Source organism: Furipterus horrens, unplaced genomic scaffold, assembly GCF_987537825.1.
Source record: "Furipterus horrens unplaced genomic scaffold, mFurHor1.1.pri manual_scaffold_2, whole genome shotgun sequence".
Taxonomy (NCBI): Eukaryota; Metazoa; Chordata; class Mammalia; order Chiroptera; family Furipteridae; genus Furipterus; species Furipterus horrens.
The window spans coordinates 29760768-29781667 of record NW_028327172.1 but is presented as its reverse complement, the minus strand read 5'-3'; the positions used below and the strand labels follow the sequence as shown (position 1 = coordinate 29781667).

The following is a 20900-nucleotide window of genomic DNA, read 5'->3' as shown; positions in this document are numbered from 1 at the left end:
GTGTGGGGACCTGACACTCTTGCTACAGGATTTCATTGTGATTGTTTCTCTCTCTTTTTGGAGGGGTTCCCATGAGGCATCCTCATGTGTCCTTAAAATTAAACACTGATTCCATCCTCCCGTCAAAGCTCATGAAGAGCAGTGACTGGAGCTGACTTGAAGCAAGGGTGAGGCAATGTCTAATCTTTGCCAAAATGTCTGTTTAAGATTCCCGTGATTAAGCCTATTAAAAATACTAGCTTATTTGGTTTTATCAACTCCTTCCTCAGCCTCAAGCATAAGTAGAAAGTTCCCAACTTGCCTTTTTATGCTCTTATGAATGTAGATTTTATTTCTTTTTTTCTGGACAGTATCATCCTAAGATGCAGCCTCAGTAGAAAAAGTATATCAAACTTCTTATAGCAAAAGAGCCATGGTTCCACATGTACCTGCAGCCCAGCAAACACAATGGCAGGGGATGTATTATTTCTACATAAGGTTTATTTAGGAGGAGTTAAGGCATATTTACATTAACACATCTAATTGATTTTAATGAATTTCTGATCATTTATACACCTAAATATGTCCTGTTCTTTTCATAGTCACCATGAGACTCTGTATTTATTCTCAATATGTCAACCTACTGGAACCCATTTTGGAATGTGCTTCAGGTTCTTGTGGTACTTTTGGTTAGCTTTATTCCTGGAAAATTCTCTTTCAGGAAATTATTTTTTAAAAGAATATCATTTGGAGTAAGTCCAGTGAATAACTGGTGTGAACAACTTGGAAATACAGGGGAAAATGTCCCAAACATGAACTGAGCTCAGACAAGGATATGACATTATGCTGCCAGCAGAACCTGTCAGGAGGCATCTGGAGGGTCTCATATGTTCTTTCTCCATCCCTGCTCTTTCTTTTGTAATTTTTCTAGAGCATTAGTGGAGTTTGTCTCAAACTGTAGATGATCATTTTGAATATAAAAGTATACACTGCTAATGTATTTATACCCTATGTCTCAGTTAGCTAACGCTTGTTTCTTGATGCACAGAATGGAAGTGTCTGCTGTTCTGTGGATTTGGAGTGTCTTCATAATAACTGAAGTATTTAAAATGCACTCATCATGGGAGAAGAATGGACAGAATGACCATCCAACCTGATGAAGAACAGGAGTTGGTGTTTTGTTTTGTTTTGTTTTTTGTCCTGACAATTACCAAAGTCTCCATCTAAGGAAGGGGTTTGGGGGTGGCCTTTTTGACCTACCACTTTGCTCATTCTTGCTAACTAGTCTAGGTGACCTACAGTGCAGTGCATTCAAGTCTATGGCTGTTAAAAGCAGTTTCCCCGTGTTGTAAATCACATTTCCCTAATCAGATCATTTGAATACATTTAAGTGATCCCATGGTAAAGGTTGATGTATTTCTTTTTGTTTTATTTTGTGTACTAACATAACAGAGACTCAGCTCCATTTATTTCTTTATTTTCTTAATCTTTGGATCAAATTCTCCAAATAAAGATGCCTGTTGTGATTTGTCCCATCCACTGCATACTTACTATTGAAATCCCCATGAAATGTATTGATAAACATATGTATGTATAGTCTAAGTGTATGATACTAATATTACAAACTATTAAACACACTTAGATACCCAGTCCTTCTGCTAAAATGAGCTGAAAGCCACTAAAGAGAGGAAAAACACCACAAACATAATGAAATGGCTACATAATTATTTTAAAAAGAACTTTCCACGCCCTCTACCACACAAAGTGAAACAAAATCTTAAGCCACCATTTATAAACAGCAATGCCTACATTGAAAAGAGCAACCTAAGAATAGTAGGTAAACCAGAAAGAGAAGACAGGGATAAGGGAACAGGGATCATGCTCAAAGAAAAATTGATGAAAACCTCCCAAGCCTCAGGGAAGACTCAGACTTAAGAATAAAGGGAGCTAACAGAACACCTAATTATATCAATGCAAAAAGACCTCTATGTCACATGTTATTTAAACTCAAAAATTAATGGCAAAGAATTCTCAAGGCAGCAATTGAAAAAAAAAGACTATAATCTACAAAGAAAACCCCATTAGGTTTCTCAGGAGAAAAATGAAAAGACATGAGAGAATGGAAGAAAATAGACAAAATATTCAGAGAGGAACCATAAGCCATGACAATGTATATCCAACGAAGTTATCCTTTAGATATGAAAGATAAATAAATACTTTCCCGGACAAACAAAAGTGGAAAGAATTTGTTACCATGACATCTCCATTATAAGAAATATGGAAGGAGTGCTTTTACCAGAAACAGACAGACAGAAGTATACAAAACTTTGAGTAAGTTGACTTAAGAGAAAACTGAAGTAGGAAACTGAGCAGTTACTTCAGCATAGGTTTTAAACACTTAATTATAACAAAGTTGAAAGGGTAGAAGGGGGAACTTAAAAATAACTATAACTATTGCAATTTGCTAAGGAATGTACAAATAAAAAAGCATATTGTATGACAAAAAAAATTTAAAAAGGAATGTGGAAAGGGTGGAATGGGTATATGTGAATGAAGGTAAGAGGCAATTAGAAGAAAAAGAACTATTGTATGTGTAAGACAGTTTACACAAATCTAATGTTAACAGCAAACAAAAATTAGCAGCTGAGATGCAAAACATGATAAAAGAAGAAAAGAAGAAAGAAATCACAGAAAACTGCCAAACTAAAATAGCAGAAAGAATCACAGGGGAAGAAAAACAGTGGAGATACACAGCAAGCAGGAAACAAAAGATAAAATGGCTTTAGAAAGTCCTTATATGTCAATCATCACGCTAAATTTAAGTGGACTGAACTCACCAATCAAAAGGCACAGAGTAGCAGGATGGATTAAAAAACAAGACCGAACTATGTGTTGCCTGTAGGAAACTCATCTCAGCTCCAAAGATAAACATTTGCTTGAAGATGATACCTCAAGAAAATGCCTCCAAAGAAAAGCAGGTGTAGCAATACTTATAGCAGACAAAATACATTTCAAGATATGACACAAAGATGGACATTTTATAATGATAATGGGGACAAATCATCAAGAAGATGTAACACTTCATATATATGCACCCAACTTGGGAGCATCACAACATATAAAGCAATTGCTAACAGACCTAAAGGGAGAAACTGACAAAAAATGAAACAAGAGTAGGGGCCTGAATACCTCATTCAAAGCAACAGATAGGTCATAGACAAAGTGGACTTAATTGATAGAAGTTTCCATCCAAAATGACAAAACACACATTCTTTTAAGTACTTATGGAACAGTCTCAAGGATAGACCATATGTAAGGACACAAAATAAGTCTTAATAAATTAAAGAAGATTGAAGTCATACCAACTATATTTTCTGATCATACTGGTGTGACACTGGAAATTAATTATAAGAAGAATATTGGGAAAACCACAAATATATGGAGATGAAACAACATACTACTGAACAATAATTGGGTCAAAGGAGAAATAAAGAAGAGATCTAAAAATACAGAGACTAATGAAAATGAATATATGACATACCAATATTTGGGGGAGGCTGCAATGGTGGTACTAAGAAGTTTATAACATTGAAGGCCTACCTCTATATATACAATGGAATGCTGCTCAACCATAAGACTGAAATACTGCCATTTGCAACAATGTGGATGAATCTTGAGAGTACTGTGCTAAGTGAAATAAGTCAGATGGAAAAGGTCAAGAACCATATGGTTTTACTCATATGTGGGACATAAAACAGAAAGCAACAAACAGAACCAACAGACTCATAGATACAGACAAGAGAAGTGGGGGTCGCCCTAGAGGAAGAGGAGTGGGTGAAGGAAAGGGGGTCAAATATATGGAGATGAATGGAGACTAGACTTTGGGTAGTGAGCACATAGTACAATATACAGAGATGAATTGTACACTTAAAACATATAATGTTATTAACCAATGTCATCCCAATATATATAATTTTTTTTAAGTTCTTAAAGGTCAGATGTTGACAGTGGGGATAAATAGATGGAGCACAGGATTTTGGGGGCAGTGAAAATACTCTATGTGATACTATCGTCGGCAGCCGTTCATCTCGAGAGACGATGGTGTAGCTTCTTAAGAGTCTATCTGCACCGCCGAGAATGGTTGTGCAGTCCAACTCGGGAGTGACACGGTATCTGTCTCCTCCCGTGTTGAATCGACATCTTGCGATGACGCTGGAGTGTCCTCTCCAGTGAAGCTGAAGCTACAGAGCCTGGGCAGGGTGATATGGAGGGTCTGCTGTTGCCCATGCAGCAGACCCCCCCTCTCTTCGCAGCTGAAGGGTCCAAGGGAAAGACGGAGTCAATACAGCTTGGTTTCAGGTGCGCCGCAGGAGTTGCCGGTGTTGACTACAACGTCAAACCGCCTTAGGGACTCCGGCTCCGGATTTTCTGTCAGGGTTTACTCCCTTAGCCTTTCCCCTGAAGAGGTATGCAGCAAGGCAGCGGAGGTTTTTTTGGAGTCAGAGTTTTCCTTCTCTGATGTGCCCTGACTGGAAGATCGAACCAGCGACACTTAGCTCGCAGGCCGACGCTCAATCCACTGAGCCAAACCAGCCAGGGTTATGTGATACTATAATGATGGGTATATGTCATTAAATATTTGTTCAAACTCATAAAAAAAACAACACCAAGAATGAACTGTAATAGAAACTGTGGACTTTGAATGATTATGATGTGTAAATGTAGGTTCATCAATCATAACAAATTTACCACACTGGTAGGGTATGTTGATAATGAGGGAGGCTGTCCATATGTGAGGAAAGGTATTTGAGAAGTCTGTATACCTTCCTCTCAATTTTGTGGTGACCCTAAAACTGCTCTAAAAAAATAAGTCTTAAAGTTCTCCAGCATCTTGGGAGAACTCTTTATCACCCAAGCATGTGCAAGTAATTAAATTCACCCCGTTAAAAAAAAAGAAAAAGGCCTACCTCAATAAATAAGAAAAATTTAAAACAACCTAACATTACACCATAAAGAACAATAAAAAGAAGAATAAACAAAGTCCTAAGTCAGTAGAAGGAAGTAAATAAAAATCAGAGTGGAAAAAATGAAATATAGAGTACAAAAAAAATAGAAAATTAATGAAACAGAGAACTGTTTCTTTGGAAAGATAAAATTGAAAAACTCTGGCCGGACTCACTAAAGAAAAATGCAAATTCAAATAAATAAAATTAAAAACAAATAGAAGTTAAAATAACACAACAGAAATACAAAGGATTATACAAGAATACTCTGAAAGCCTATATGCCACCAAATACAGTAACTTAGAAGAAATTGACAAATCCTTAGAAATATATAACATACCTAGACTGAAACATGAAGAGTTTACTGGAAAACCTAAATAGACCTGTCACTAGTAAGGAAATTGAAACAAAAGCCCAGGCGCAGATGGCTTTACTGGTGAATTTTACCAAACATTCTAAGAACAGTAATACCTATCTTTCTGAAACTCTTCCAAATAGTTGAAGATCAGGGAAGACTTCATAACTTATTTGAGGAGGGCAACATTACGTCAATACCAAAACCAGCGAGGAACACACACACACACACACACACACACACACACACACACACACTCAAATTAGAGGCCAGTATCTGATGAACACAGATACAAAAATCCTAAACAAAATACAAATGGAATAAACAACGTAATAAATGTATCATACATCATGATCAACTGAAGTTCATTCCAGGGATGCAAGGATGGTTCAACATCCACGAAACAATGTGATACCCCACATCAACAAAATATGAGTAAAAACTGTATGATCATATCAATAGATGCAAAAATAAGCATTTGACAAGATACAAAATCAATTTATGATTATAACAACCAGTGAAATGGTTATAGAAGAAAAGTACCACAACCTATAAATACCATATATGACAAACCCTCACCTACTTTCATACTCAATGGTGAAAAATGGAAAACTTTTCCCTCTGGATCAGGAACAAGACAAGGATGTCCCCTCTTTTCTTTTATCCTTGCCTGAGGAAATGTTTATTGATTTTAGAGAGAGAGGAAAGGGGGAAGGAGAGAGAAAGAAACATTAACTGGTTGCCTCCTGTATGCGTCCCGACTGGGGCTCAAACCCACAACCTAGGTGTGTGCCCTGACTGTGAACCAAACCCACAATCTCTTTGGTGTACGCATGACACTCCAACCAACTGAACCACCCAGCCAGAACAGGATGCCCACTCTTGCCACTGTTATTTATCATAGTACTGGAAGTCCTAGCTAGAGCAATCAGGCCAGAGAAAGAAGTAAATGGCATTCCGAATAGGAATGGAGAAGTAAAACTGTCATTTTTGCAGATTATATGATTCTATATAGAGAAAATATTAGTCTCCACCAAAAGACTATTAGAAGCCATAAACAAATACAATGAATTTGCAGGATACCATATCAATCTACAAAAGTATGTTGTACTGTATGTTCTGTATGAGATAACAGAAAGGGAAACAAAACAATCCCATTTTCAATTACAACAAAAAAGGATAAAATACCTAGGAATAAACAACAAAGGACGTGATGGACCTGTATAGTGAAAACTACAAGACATAGTTGAAAGAAATTGAAGGTGCAAAGAAATGGAAAGATATTCTGTGTTCACAGACTGGAAGAATTAACATTAAAATGGCTATTACCCGATGCAATATATAGATTTAATGTAATCCCCATTGATATCTTAATGACATTTTTTCACAGAAATAAAACAAAAAAATCCTCAAAATGTATGTAGCCACAAACCTCAAAGAGCCTAAGCAATCCTGAGATAAAAGAACAAAGCCAGAGGTATCACATTCCCTGACTTCAAACTATACTACAAAGCTGCAATAATCAAAACACCATAGCACTGGAAGAAAAGCAGACACAGATATTTGCACACAATACTTTCAATAAGGGGCTAATATCCAAAATACAGGGTAGAAAAAAAAGTAAGTTTATAATTGTGAGTACACAAAACACAGTTTATTCTTTTATTATTTATTAATTATTGTATTATTTTTCCATACAATCTGCTATAAATCTGCTTTTGCCCCACTCTGTATATAAAGAATTGATACAACTCAAAACCAAAAAACAATCTGATTAAAAAATGGGCAGAAGACCTGAACAGAGACTTCATCCAACAAGACATGCAGGTGCCAACAGATCTATGAAAAGATGCTCAAAATCACTAGTTATAAGGCAAATGCAAATCAAAATGACAATGAGATATTACCTGGAGAGGATGTGGAGAAAAGGAACCCTTGTATACTGTTGGAGGGAATGTAAATTTGTGCAGCCACTGTGGAAAACAGTGTGGAGTTTCCTAAAAAAATTTAAGACTAGAGTTACCATGTGATGCAGCAATCCCTCTTCTGGGTGTTTACCCCCAAATTTTGAAAATTCTTACTTGTAAAGTACATTTATACCCATATGTTAATTGCAACATTACTCACAATAGCCAAGACATGGAAACAACCTATGTGTATTTAATGGAATAATAACTAAAGAAAAGTGGTATATTTATACAATGAAATTCTATTCAGTCATAAAAATATGAAATTTTGCCATTTACAACAATATGGATGCATCTTGAAAGTATTATGCTAAGTGAAATAAGGAGATGTAAATGGACAAAAACCATATGATTTCAGTCGTATGTGGGATATAAAAAAAAGGTAACATGAAATTTATAAATGCAGACAACAGAATGATATTTACCATAGAAGTGGGGTGTGGGAAGGACAGAGGGGTAAAAGGAGGTCAGATACATAGTGACAAAGAGACTAAACTTCAGGGGGTGAGCACACAATAAAACATAAAGATGTATTATAAAGATGTACACCTGAAATGTATATAATGTTATTAGTGTTACCCCAATAAATTTAATTTAAAAAATAAAGTTATTTATATGCTCAGTAGTTATTTCACAACAATGAATGTTTTAATTTGAGCCACTGTCATACTCTTAAAATAGGCAATTATTGAGTTATACAAAATGAATAAAACGTGCAAATGACTTTTTATCTGAGCTGAGAATTCAAACTTAGGTTGTAGTTTCAAGTAAATACATCTTAGTGGTTTATAATACCTAAGACTCCTGAATTCATCATTATTCTGAATCAGGTAGGTTCATGAATTTTTTTTTCTCTCCTAATATCAAGAAAGAACTACTTGTTAAGTCAGTTATGTTAAAAAATATTTTAAAACCCAAATATTATTAATAAAAAATACAAACTCAGACAACCACTATTCATTGATATTTGTCCAATAAATATTACTCAGTATTTTCTGTGAAGATGTTCACTACAGGAAATCAATTTTGTGTGTTAAATATGACAGAAGCATCTTAAATATTACATTTGATAACAGCTACTTAGTTTGGTAAATTGGAACACATCTCCATTTTATTTTAATTCTTTAAATGTAATCATGATGAAAGTTCTATGCTTTAAACACATTAAAAACAAATTTGAGAATTTGAATATGATTTATTTTGAAAATATTTATGACACCTCCACTTGAAATACCTTTCAATGTTTATTGGGAAAACAAAGATATTTACCAGTCTAATATGCAATCATACAGGTCAGCAGTTGGCACACTGTGGTTCCTTTTGTCTAATCCAGCCCTCTGCCTATTTCATAGAGCATAGTGCATACTCTCTTCTGCCGAAGACGTACAATTACAGAACTAAGCAGTTCCAACACAGGCCGTGTGGCTCACAAAACCAAAAATGCTACCACCTAGCCTTCTACCAGACATTTTACCAACCTCTAGTATAGATGATGGCTGAGACTAGTGGGTATTTTAGAATGTACATTTCCATTTTTTCCAAGGACATGTCAAAATTTTACAGTTTTTTTTTGAATTTGTATGTCCAGGGTGGGGCAAAAGGAGGTTTATAATTGTTTATATGGAAAATAATACAATAATTTATAAATAATAATACAAGAATAAACTCTGTGTTTCACATACTCACAACTGTGAACCTCTTTTTGGCCCATCCTGTCCATGTGTGTGCCCTATTGCAGAGCCATGCTGGTATTTTACAATGACAATCCTAAAATTCAGTATTTTCTGCTTTTCATTAGACCTTGTGGGGTAAATTTAATCTGTGCTAACTTGATGTCAAAATGTAATTGCTTTATAGCAGCACAATTTAAACTATTGCCAGCTGCTATCAATAAGAGGTTTATTTCCTATAAAATAATCGATGACATTTTTCTTATTAAAAATTATTGAGTTCTCTATACATGAGGTACTCTGCTAACTTCTGCTGGGGAAATAAGATGAACCACATAGTCTTACCTTTTTTGAAAATTTAATCTGTTTTTTTTTTTTCCATTATCATCCAGTCCCCTTATATCCACCTCCCCCTCAGCAATCACCACACTGTTGTCCGTGTCCAGGAGTCCTTTTTCCTGTTTGCTCAGTCCCTCCTGCCCCTAATTCACTCCTAGCTGTCCTCCCGCTCTCCATCTATGAGTCTGTCTCCATTTTCCTTGTTAGTTCAGTTTGTTCATTAGATTCCACATATGAGTAAAATAATATTTTTAAGATCACCATTGTGTGGGCCTTTAGAAGGTGCTGACAATCTTTGAATCAATTAGGAGATCTTATTGAAATAAATTACTGCCTGAAATACCTTTTTTATCCAGAAATTGAAAATAGAGTTACTTTAAAAATAATGTGATAACTCTCTTGATGGAATCTGCTTAACTCTTATGCTATAATTTGCAGTGTAAAAATGGATGTCAATTTAATGAACCAAAGTAGTATTTGAAAAATCTGCTTTCTACAGATGATAACCATTGTCTGCACTGTCACAAGTGCAAAGATGCTAATATATGCATTGGTAAGAAACAATGATGAAGAGATAAGCAATTATGTAGTAACCTTCCAATTATCAATCAATAGTCTGAAAGCATTGTAAATGAGAATAGAATATGAGAGAGAAAAGTCCTCTATATTAACTAGATATATCTATTAAATTAAAATTTTGTCTTATTCTTTCCTTTGTTACATAAGAAATATAGAAATGCATATATATTATATGTAATACATGCTACATAGATATATCAATATTTAATATATACAGGAGGAGGCAAAAGTAGGCTTACAGTTGTTGGTATAGAAAAAGACACACAGGTTATAATTATTACAATGCCTTTATTAACTCAAAAGAATGTCACAATGGCACAATAAATCTGCTTTTGCCCACCCCTGTACAATCTATAGTGCATATAAATTAATTGTTTATACTTAATATATATTAATATATCCCAGAGATTCCCCTCCTCTGAGCTTTTTAGTTTGGTGCTTGTGCCACTGTTATGGGCTTGTAATACACATTTTCCTTGTTACAATAGGCTATCGGCTAGGCTATGTGCAATCTAATTCTTCAGCATCCAGCATAGTGCTTTGCCTAGAGTGGTTTTTCAATTAATTCTTTTAGAAATTCATTATCTTTTTTATTACCAAAAGTTATGGGATAGTGGAAACTATCAATTGTAGTGGCTTTCAATTATTAGGTAACAACACCTGTTTTAAAATAAAAATTTATTCAGTGCTCTAACATAAAAACCAGAGTACAGCGGAGTTTCTTTCCTTGGACAGGTTGGAGAACCGGAGTTCCTTTCATAGCAGAATACAGCCTGAAAGTCATTGACCTAATGCTTCACCCTCACTTTACAGATAAAACCAACACTCAGAGAGAGACTGACTGACCCAAAGTTTATAACGAATTAGTCATAGACCTAGAACTGCCACCTAATCCACAGTTTTTCCACATTTCAACTTCAAGTGAGCTTTTCTTAATTCTTCTTAGTGAATGACAATAAAACACAATCATGAATGAGCTGTAATATCTGTTTATTGTCTCTTTGTTAACACATCCCTCCTGATTGTGATGTTACATTATGAAAATTATGATAAGAGAAACTGAGAAATGTTCAGATTAGAAGCCCAGACAGCATATCAAAACCCAAAGTGCAACAAACTATTTACTCAATCACCCAATCTCATGCTTTATAGGAAAATAACTGCAGTAAAATTAAAAATCCAGTCATCCCCTTCCTTAAGATTAAAAGACACACACACACACCCCTCAGAATACAATGAAATCATATTGAAAGCCAATCCTGCATGTAGTCTATTTTCTGATATCATTATTCATTCACTCATTTATCTTTCATTAAATTAACATTAATGTGTCAGGCTCTTCAAATATAGAAATGAATAGACAAACTTGGCTTCTATTTTCCTGGGCCTTGTCGTCGTCGGCGGCGGCGGCGGCAGCCGTCCGTCTCGAGAGACGACCTTGTAGACTCACATGAAAACTATGAACAATAAACCACAGTATAACTACAGACTATATCAGTGCCAAGAAGAAAAAATGCTAAGTGATAAACTGAAGGGGAACTGCAGAAGCTCACTTCAGACAGGGTGAGGTGATCGAGGATGACCTCTCTAAGGGAGTGATGTGCCAGCTGAGATCTGGAGAATGAGAAACCACACATGCACAGTAAAGTAAGGAACAGTGCAAAGGGCTGCAAGGTGGAAAAAGGCTCGGGGTGTTGAAGGTCATGTATGAGTGGAGCCAGATAGCCATAAATAAAGGAGAGAATGGGATGAGTGAGATTGGACAGGTAGGCTGGAGTGAGACTCTCAGGCTATCATCACGTCAGGGCCATAGTCACATTTGCGTTTGGAGATCAATGGGAAGTTATTACATTAGGTGGCATGATGTCTTTGTCCACTTCTTCATTCACTCACATATTTATGCCATCAGTAATTTTTTAGTTATCAATGAATCCATACCTAATTACTAGTTAACAAACATTATAAAAATCCTGTTAAGTACCCAGGAAGGATATAAAAGATGACATTATTTTTCTACTAAAAGTTTCAGATTTAGATTAGGTTTTCAGAAAGCAAGACAATGGAGAAGCATATAGCATGTCCAGAAATAGATTCCAGGAACATTTATCAAAAATTGGGTCTTTAAGTCAGTTGCCTGTGCTGTAACCTCATTTGATTTCTTGGTTTGTGCACATTGGAATCATAATCAGTTCTGCGGTTCGTAACTGTGATGTCATCTTGTGTCATAGCTTCTAACAGGGACAAGGGAACAGTGAGGAAAAAGGGGATCTGATTAATTTGAGAACATAACAGCCACTGCCATTGCAATAACAACAAACCAGAAATATGGCAACTCTCCAAGACGGTGCCCACTACATAATGCAAATGTTTGAAAAGAAATTATTTAATTACTAAAAAGTGACGTTAACGTAGTTTGTAGCAACTCTTCCATAGCTGAAGTTGGTAAAATTTTAAAACTAAAAAGAATGTATTATTGAGGAATGAAGTCAATACTTGAAGTCACTTGAATTATTGACGTGAGAAGCCAAAGGAAATATTTAAAGGCAGAAATGCAAATTTATCTAGTTATTGGCAGTTGGTATGTGACTCTAACATGATTAAAAAATTATCAACTGTACTGTTTATTTTTTAAAATCCTCATTCAAGGATATATTTATTGATTATTTTTTTGAGAGACTAGGGTCGGGGTGGGGGGAGGGGGAGGAAAAGAGACAGAAACATTGATGTAAGAAAGAAATATTGATCTGTTGCCTCTTGTACATGCCCTGACTGGGGATCGAACCCACAACATTTTGGTGTATGGAATGACAATCAACTGAGCCACCAGGCCAGGGCAAAAACTTTTAATTCTAAAAGGGACACGAACACAAGTTAGTATTTTAGCACTATTGCTTCAGTAAAGAACCAAAAGCGGTTCCAAGATTGTGACAGAGGAGAATGCTGAAGTCAGTCACCCCTTCCAAAGAACACATCAAATACACACCTAATGTAGAGCACAATAACTGAAAGAGCACACAGAGAAGGTTGGGGCGCACCGTGAAAGCCCTTAGGAGCTCAGGGAATCAGTGAGAGCCATTGTTTGCTGCTGCACCCACGTGCAGATAGTGGGTGGGAGCTTTACCCAAGTGCTCAGGCCAACCTGCAGGGCTCCCGCAGTCACCGCTCCTGAACTAGCTGCAGCAGGAACAGGGAGGGGTCACCACAATGCGCAGCCCAATGGGGCTGCCCTGCCGGATCAGACAGAAGGAGGTGAGCACACATCAGCCCCGCCCCTCTTTCCATTCTGACCTTGGACAGCCAGACCACCAGGAGCTACTGCACGCGCGCGTACACCAGGATGCCCTGCCCGGAACCTACTCCCTCCGGCCAGAAGGCACACAAAGCACGACACACCCCTGCCCCAACTCCAGCCAGCCTTATGAAACCTTTCGTGACCCCACTTCTACACAAAACCAATTGTTTTTTAAGTTTGGGAGAGATAGCTGTTTCATCTAACTCATAAGAACAAACACAAAAAGTCAAACAAATTGGGGAAATAGAAGACTATGCCCCAGATGAAGGAACAAGAAAGAGCTCTGGAGAAAAACTCGAATGAAACGGAAATATGTAATTTACCTAATAATGAATTCAAACAAACAAAACACACACACACACACACACAATATAAAGACAGAGACACCCAAATAGAAACTAAGGAAAACCAGCAAATCAAAAGGAAAAAGGTCAAGAGATGAAAAAAAAGAACAAAGGACTACAAAAATAACCAAAAAACAATGAACAAAATAGCAATGAGCTTATAACTATCAATACTTTATCTTTAAATGTAAATGGATTCAATGTTCTAATCAAAAGACATTGGGTGGCTTAATAAAAACACATCTATATATTACCTACAGAGATTCACTTCAGATCAAAAGACATACACACAGTTTGAAAGGGAAGGGATAGAAAAAGATATTCCATGCAATAAGAAACAAAAAGAAAGCTGGTATAGCAATACTCATATCAGACAAAATAACTTTAAACAAAGAATATGACATGTATATTTAATTGTATGTGTGTATACATACATACACATATAATTAAATATTAGCAATAAGAAATATGAAATCCTGCCACTTGCAGCAGCACCGATGGACCTAGGTGTATTATGTTAAGTGAAATAAGTCAGACAGAGACAAATACTGCATGATTTCACTTATACGTAGAATTTTAAAAATCAGAACAAACAAAATGAAAACAGACTCAGAGAAACAAAGCACCAACTGATGGTTGCCGGAGGGGTGGGGGTGGAGGAATGGATGAAAAAGATACAGGAGAATATAATCAATAATAGTGGGGTAACTTTGGACAGTAACAGATTGTTACTAGAATATGTAAATGTTGAATCAGTGTGCTGTATACCTGAAACTAAGATACATTGTAAGCCAACAATACTTTAATTTTAAAGACAAAAAAAAAAAAAAAAATGTAAAGAACCAAATGAAGGTAAAGGTGGGAAAGGAGAAATCTTCTTTTAAATGTAAATAAAAGTATATTCTTTTGATCAAAAACATCAAACACTAATTTAACTTGGGGAACTTCTTGAAGACCTTTTAAAGAAAATAGAACAAAAATTGGGGGGTGGGGGTACTACATGCCATGATGTTTAAAAATCGTGAAGTATTGCCTTCAATCATGCATATGGAACAGAGCTGAGATAATTCTGTTGTGAACCAGGCACTGCCGGAGAGCAAATTTCCTTAGATAATTTCACATATAAAATTTGAAAATGACATTAAAGGAATGAGTCAGTAAACTAGAAATCAGAGTTACAGAAATTTTAAACAGATTTTAAAATATCAAATGTCATAAAAGACAATGTAATTTAAAAAAGCTCACAGAATAAGAGAGAGGGAATCATGAGAAGACAGTGACATAAACAGTGTGTATCTCATAAGACTCAGTAGATTGTGAGCCAATAGCTGCCAGTTGAAAATGTGGGCCCAGTATTCCCAGACTTTTCCATTTTACGAGAGAGAATGCAAGTTTGGATTTTAATGTGAGTCTTAAACTCTGCATCCAAGTTTAAACAAACACATTCCAAGGTGTACTTAACATGTCTGTAAACTGACATGACCCACACAGTTTGTCACAGGCTTCTCGCTTAGAGCCACAGGAAACCCTAGAAGTTATCTAATACTCCTTGAAGGTTTATAAGTCAGTAAATGAATCACTTTTCTTTGTACCTTAACTTCATTCTTCCATTTATAATTCACTTTAATCATATGAAATTTATTAGTGCCTAAACCCCAGAATTTCCTTGGTATGTTCTGTGTCTGTTTCTGCAAGCTGTGTATGTTGATATTCCTGTTGTTCAGTTCAGTTCTTCTGGAACTGGAACCCTTGCTTGTAGGTGAGTGAGAGAAACATCAGTATTCTATTTAGCTTTTGGAAGGTCTCCTCAGTCACTGTAAATATTTCCATTTCTGAAACAAATGGTGTGTTCATAGGAAGTACTCATTCAGAAGGCTTAGGATCATAATGTCTTATTCTATCAAAACTGCTCGTTGCCCAGGGAACAGCTATGGATTAATTCACACAACTGTACTACTGATGATTAAACGTGATGTGGAAGGCCAGTGGGAGAATAAGAAAGCTGGACCCAGGATCTTTCCTGTTCCAACCTCACTCTGCTTCACAGTCAGATAAGATACAGCAGACCAGCAAAGCCCAGGTAGGATAGCACAACAGAAAGCATGGGACCTGCTGGCTGGAGAGATGCAGAAAGGGAAACACAGTATCTTCTCATTAACATGGCAGAGCATCTTGACAGCTGCAGTGCATCTCAGAAAGAAATGCTTGTCATTCCTTTCTGTTATTCAGCAGAGAAGGAAAATCAGAGAGTAAATAAAAAATTAAGCAGGCTTGCAAATTTTTGTACAGGTATCCCCTGTATAACACAGTACTTCTATAACACAGTTTCGTTCTAACATGGTTAGTGAATTGGGGAAAACTCCGATATAACATGAAATTAGGGAAATCCCCATACAAAATTGAATGTGATAAAAACTTTGAAGAGCAAAAGATAACTCATTTAAAATTTTTCATTTGAGCGGGTACGTCATATGACTATAGAAAATATCCAAGAATTGCTGGTAGAAGAAGAAAGTGATGAAGCAATTTTGGTGGAAATGACATCTGGAATGTGCCAGGGTAACTTAGGGGATGATAGCAGTGATGAAAACAAAGAAGAACTTAAACAGTTTACTCTAAAAAGTGTAAAGAAAGTCCTAAACTTAGCCAAACAGTTGAGTCTTATTTCTTAAATGAAGATCCTTTTACTGAAAGGAACACAAAGTTTAAGAGAAAACTTCACATGTAATGAAATTTATAAAGATTTCTCAGCTAAAAGCAAGCAATCTAAAATAACGGATTTTTTGAAAAAAGTAGAGCATAGAAATCAAGATAATGCCGAAGAAAGTTCAGTGGATGGATGAGGATATCTTGTCAAAAAGAAAACGCATTCAGTTAATGGAGCTTAGTGATGATGAAGAAAACATTACTTGATTCATATTAATATGTAATAGTTTTGATGGAAGTTGCTTTAATAAAGACATTTCCTTTAATTATAAAAATATAATGGTATGTTTTTAAAATTTTTGGAACCTAATCCCCTTTTTTTGTACTAGTTCTTTGTTTCATATAACAAGGATTTGCATAACACAGCATTTGTTAGGAACCTAATAACTGTATTATATGGGGGGTATCTGTAATTGAAGAGAGTGAGAAGGGACTCCATATTATATTGAAGAGTATCAGGAGTAAAACTGGTCTTACGTATTAGGCTCCTGTGGCTACTGTAACAAATTATCACAAACCTGGTATCTTAAACTTACAGAAATTTGTTTCCTTGCAGTCTTCGAGGCCAGAAGTCTGATACAAAGTGTTGTATAAGCAGGGCCATCCTCCCCCCAGAGGCTCTAGGGGAGAAGAGAATCCTTGCTTGCCTTCTCCAGCTTCAGATGGCTCTACTTGGTCTTTGATTTTGTGGCCATAACACTCCAATCACTGCTGCCATGGTCACATTGCCTCCTCCTGTTATCTGTGTGTCTCTATCTTATGTGTCTCTTATAGGGACACTTGCCATTGGATTTAGGGTTCACCCAATAACTCAGGATAATCTCATTTCAAGATCATTAACTTAATTGGCCTTTCCAAGACCCTGTTTCCAAATACGATAACAATCACAGGTTCTGGGACTATTCTAGGGTATGAGTCCCAGTGTCACGACTGAGTTGAGTTGATTGTGAACATATTACTATTTTGCCTAAATAGTAGCATCCTTATTTTTTTTTAAAGACATTAACACCACACACTATGAGAGGTTTTTTATTAGATTAAGAGCTACTTTATGAAGTTCATAAATTTTACAGATTTTCACTGAATAATGGTTACTATTAAGAGAATTGTCCTTGAGGCTTTGTCTCATGTTGACGCTTCTGATACTCTGTTGCTTCATCCTCTTAGGCTGCTACATAAATAACAGGTCAGGGGTTGGGTCAAGCTCTTCTTCAGAGTTTAAAACAGCTGAGCTGTATTGATGAGTCACCCAAAAATACACAGCTTATCTGATTTGTTTTCTTCCGCTCCAAGGATAGGAATGAGGAACTTGAACATCTGAAGTTGCCTTTAGGGGGAAAACTATTCTAAAAGGATGAGAACCTGTTAACAAGGCAGGTAAATCCTGCAACTACTCACTCGAAGGAATTCTAGGGTCAGACTGTGTGGGAAGTGGAATACTCTCTGCTGTCAGGCTGTGTGGGAAGTGGCATACTTTCTGCTGTCAGGCTGTGTGGGAAGTGGCACAATGGGAAACGGGAGTATCCTAGATAAGCATTGCAAGCAAGGAGATAATGATTGGAAATGATTACCTACTGGCCAAAGGACCAAAAATCGCACAGTAAAGAGCCAGAGGGTAATTTGAAACCATTTGATATGATAAATATTATAGTGCTGAAAAAGCTGGGTATTGTTTCCTTGGAAAACCAGCCAAGGAGAAACATTTTACCTTTAAAGCTACATGTAGAATACCCTATTCCTCTGCTGTTAAGAAATGGAGGGAATTTTGGAAAAAACAATACACCTAGTGACACATTTCAAATAATAAAGGACAAAATTAGCTTTTTAAACTACAGAGAAGCCTTTAGTAGATTGACTTAAATTTCCCCTATTTTGGCAGCTTCCACAAATCTACTCTTAGTTTCCACAGTGCGTTCATGATCATGAGTGCACTGAAGTGCTCTCTATTGGATTTATTCAATCAAGCCAGATCAGCCACTATTTACTGAGTGCACAAGACATAGCTACAGTACATGCGGATAGTTAAAAACAAAACCCAGCTGTTCAGAATGAAGCCTTGCTTTTTAAGAGGTCCCAATGAGCCCTGGCTGGTGTAGGCTAAGTGGATTGAGTGCTGGCCTGTGAACCTAAAGGTTGCCAATTAGATTCCTGGTCAGGGCACATGCCTGTGTTATTCGTCAGGTCGGCAGCTGGGGGCACACAATAGGTAACCGGTCTGTTTCTTTCCCTCTCTTTCCCCCACTTCCCCTCTCTCTAAAAATGAATAAAATCAAATCTTTAAAAAATTAAAAAACAATAAAAGAGGTCCCAGCGAGTGACTGAAACAGGTAAGCCATCTCCTATCCCATCCAGATTCTGATACTCATTGTCATAAGACAAAGAAAGAATCAACAAATGACTGTTTTTCACAGGGATAGGATTAGATAAAGTATAGACATTAACCCTGTATATCATTAACCCTGGCTGGTTTGGCTCAGTGGATTGAGCGTCGGCCTGCGAGCTAAGTGTCGCTGGTTCGATCTTCCAGTCAGGGCACATCAGAGAAGGAAAACTCTGACTCCAAAAAACCTCCGCTGCCTTGCGGCATACCTCTTCAGGGGAAAGGCTAAGGGAGTAAACCCCGACAGAAAATCCGGAGCCGGAGTCCCTAAGGCGGTTTGACGTTGTAGTCAACACCGGCAACTCCTGCGGCGCACCTGAAGCCAAGCTGTATTGACTCCGTCTTTCCCTTGGACCCTTCAGCTGCGAAGAGAGGGGGGGTCTGCTGCATGGGCAACAGCAGACCCTCCATATCACCCTGCCCAGGCTCTGTAGCTTCAGCTTCACTGGAGAGGACACTCCAGCGTCATCGCAAGATGTCGATTCAACACGGGAGGAGACAGATACCGTGTCACTCCCGAGTCAGACTGCACAACCCTTCTCGGCGGTGCAGATAGACTCTTAAGAAGCTACACCATCGTCTCTTGAGACGGACGGCTGCCGACGAGACATTATCATAATGTTTTTAGGGAAAGGAACTCACATAATATTCAAAAAGCATACATGAGATGTTGCAATTATCTGTTTCAGATACCATTAGATAATTTAAGAAAAATACAACTGCTTAAATTATTTTAGATTGTAGGGAAAAATTATATATTGAAACTCTAAGGCTAAAAGTTTTGGAACACATGTTTTGATCTGTTTTTCAACCAGAAGTATTTGTTATATACTGTGTATTAATCCAGGAAGGAACAGAATAAAATTATACTGGCTCTTGTCCTTGAGGAGCTTAAAACTTTTAAGCAGTTATAGACTATGAATTTAAAAATGATGTGCCAAAAGTTCTGACTGAGGTAAACATAAGATGTTAAGGAATTTAAAAAAGGAGCATCTAATCCATCCTTTGAGGGGAAAGGGTGTCAGAGAAGGCCTCAGGAGGACTGAATTGATTTGGAAATATTCAAGGGAAGACTGCAGTAAATAGTGTTACAAGAGATGAGAAAAACATTAGAAAATTCATGGAGGCGTGATCATCGGAAAAATTTCCTGAGATGTACTGGAACTGATCTCCAAAGGAGGATGGAGCCAAGGCCCCAAGAAAGAAGCTGACAGGCAGAAGAGTCTTAGGCTGCCACAGGACAAGCCAAGTGGCATGTGCTTGTTAGGAGCTGTATATTCCAAGGCAGTAACCACCTTGATGGGCCTACTTATCTAGATAAGAATATTCCTTTCAGGTGATAGGGCCCCACTGCTCTCAGTATGAACTAGCATTCATTGAGAGCAATTTAATTCTTAAGATGGGATTGGTCCTGTCAAGCACCAGACACTATTTTGCCGAACAGTGATAGGGTGGACTCTATAGTTACTTCATACTTCAAGAATATAAATGTGAAATGGGACGTAGGGGAAAATGATAAGAAGTACACTTGAAGAGGGAAGCAGGAGCCAAGTTCTGGAGGGTTGTGTATGTCAATGTATGGAACAAATATACATTGAGCAGGGAAAATCACTCGATAATCCAACTTGGAAAAATGGAGAAAAACTGTTTCAATATTGACTTTTCAAGTAAGTTCCTAGTGGCCATAACCCAGGGCTCACCAGCAGAAGCTAGGAGCAAGGTGGGATCTGTCCTGTTGGATAGGGGCCACAGGAGCAAGCTTGCCTGGGGAGAGCAGGAGGCACAGAAAAACCCAGGCTCTGTGGAGGACATTGTTTAGGGCAGAGGGACAACAGAAACACCCTGGCTTCTCCCCTCCTCCTACCTTTCTGGTCTTCTATTGGTTCCTCTTTTTTATCCTAAGTCAAAGGGAGGAGGAAGTTTGGATAATGTAATGGAAAAGGGGAAGGAGTAGGGAGGAATGTAAGAATAAATCAGCAAATGACTGGTGGGCATTTTGTCAATCAGACCAAAGATAGTGCTTGCCCGTAAATGCTAAAAGTCAAGCATCTGTTTTCTAAGATATGTGCACTCTTGAAAAAACAAAATCACCTTTCCCTTGGATGGCAGCCAGTTGTAAGTTGGACTTGATGTAGGTTAGAAAGAAAACAGGAAACGGTACCTTTGTTGGGATTTAATGACCTAAGGAAGTTAGGTCTCACTTTCAATGCCACACCTTGATATATTATGTCATTAACTTCTTTATGTATTTTGCCCCCTAATAACTTCTAAAGTAGGCTCCCCAAT

The 20900-nt window shown here is 37.2% G+C and overlaps 1 protein-coding gene across 2 annotated transcripts in view; it reads left to right on the top strand.

Annotated features, from left to right (window-relative positions):
- The window catches only part of NELL1 (neural EGFL like 1), a 755205-nt gene extending 753712 nt beyond the window's left edge, over positions 1–1493 (top strand). For both annotated transcript variants that reach the window (XM_090263151.1, XM_090263150.1), the window contains one exon: positions 1028–1493. In XM_090263151.1, coding sequence (XP_090119277.1) covers positions 1028–1078 — 51 coding nt within the window. In that variant the 3' untranslated portion in view covers positions 1079–1493. The remainder of the gene's footprint in view (positions 1–1027) is intronic.
- The last annotated feature ends 19407 nt before the right edge of the window (positions 1494–20900 follow it).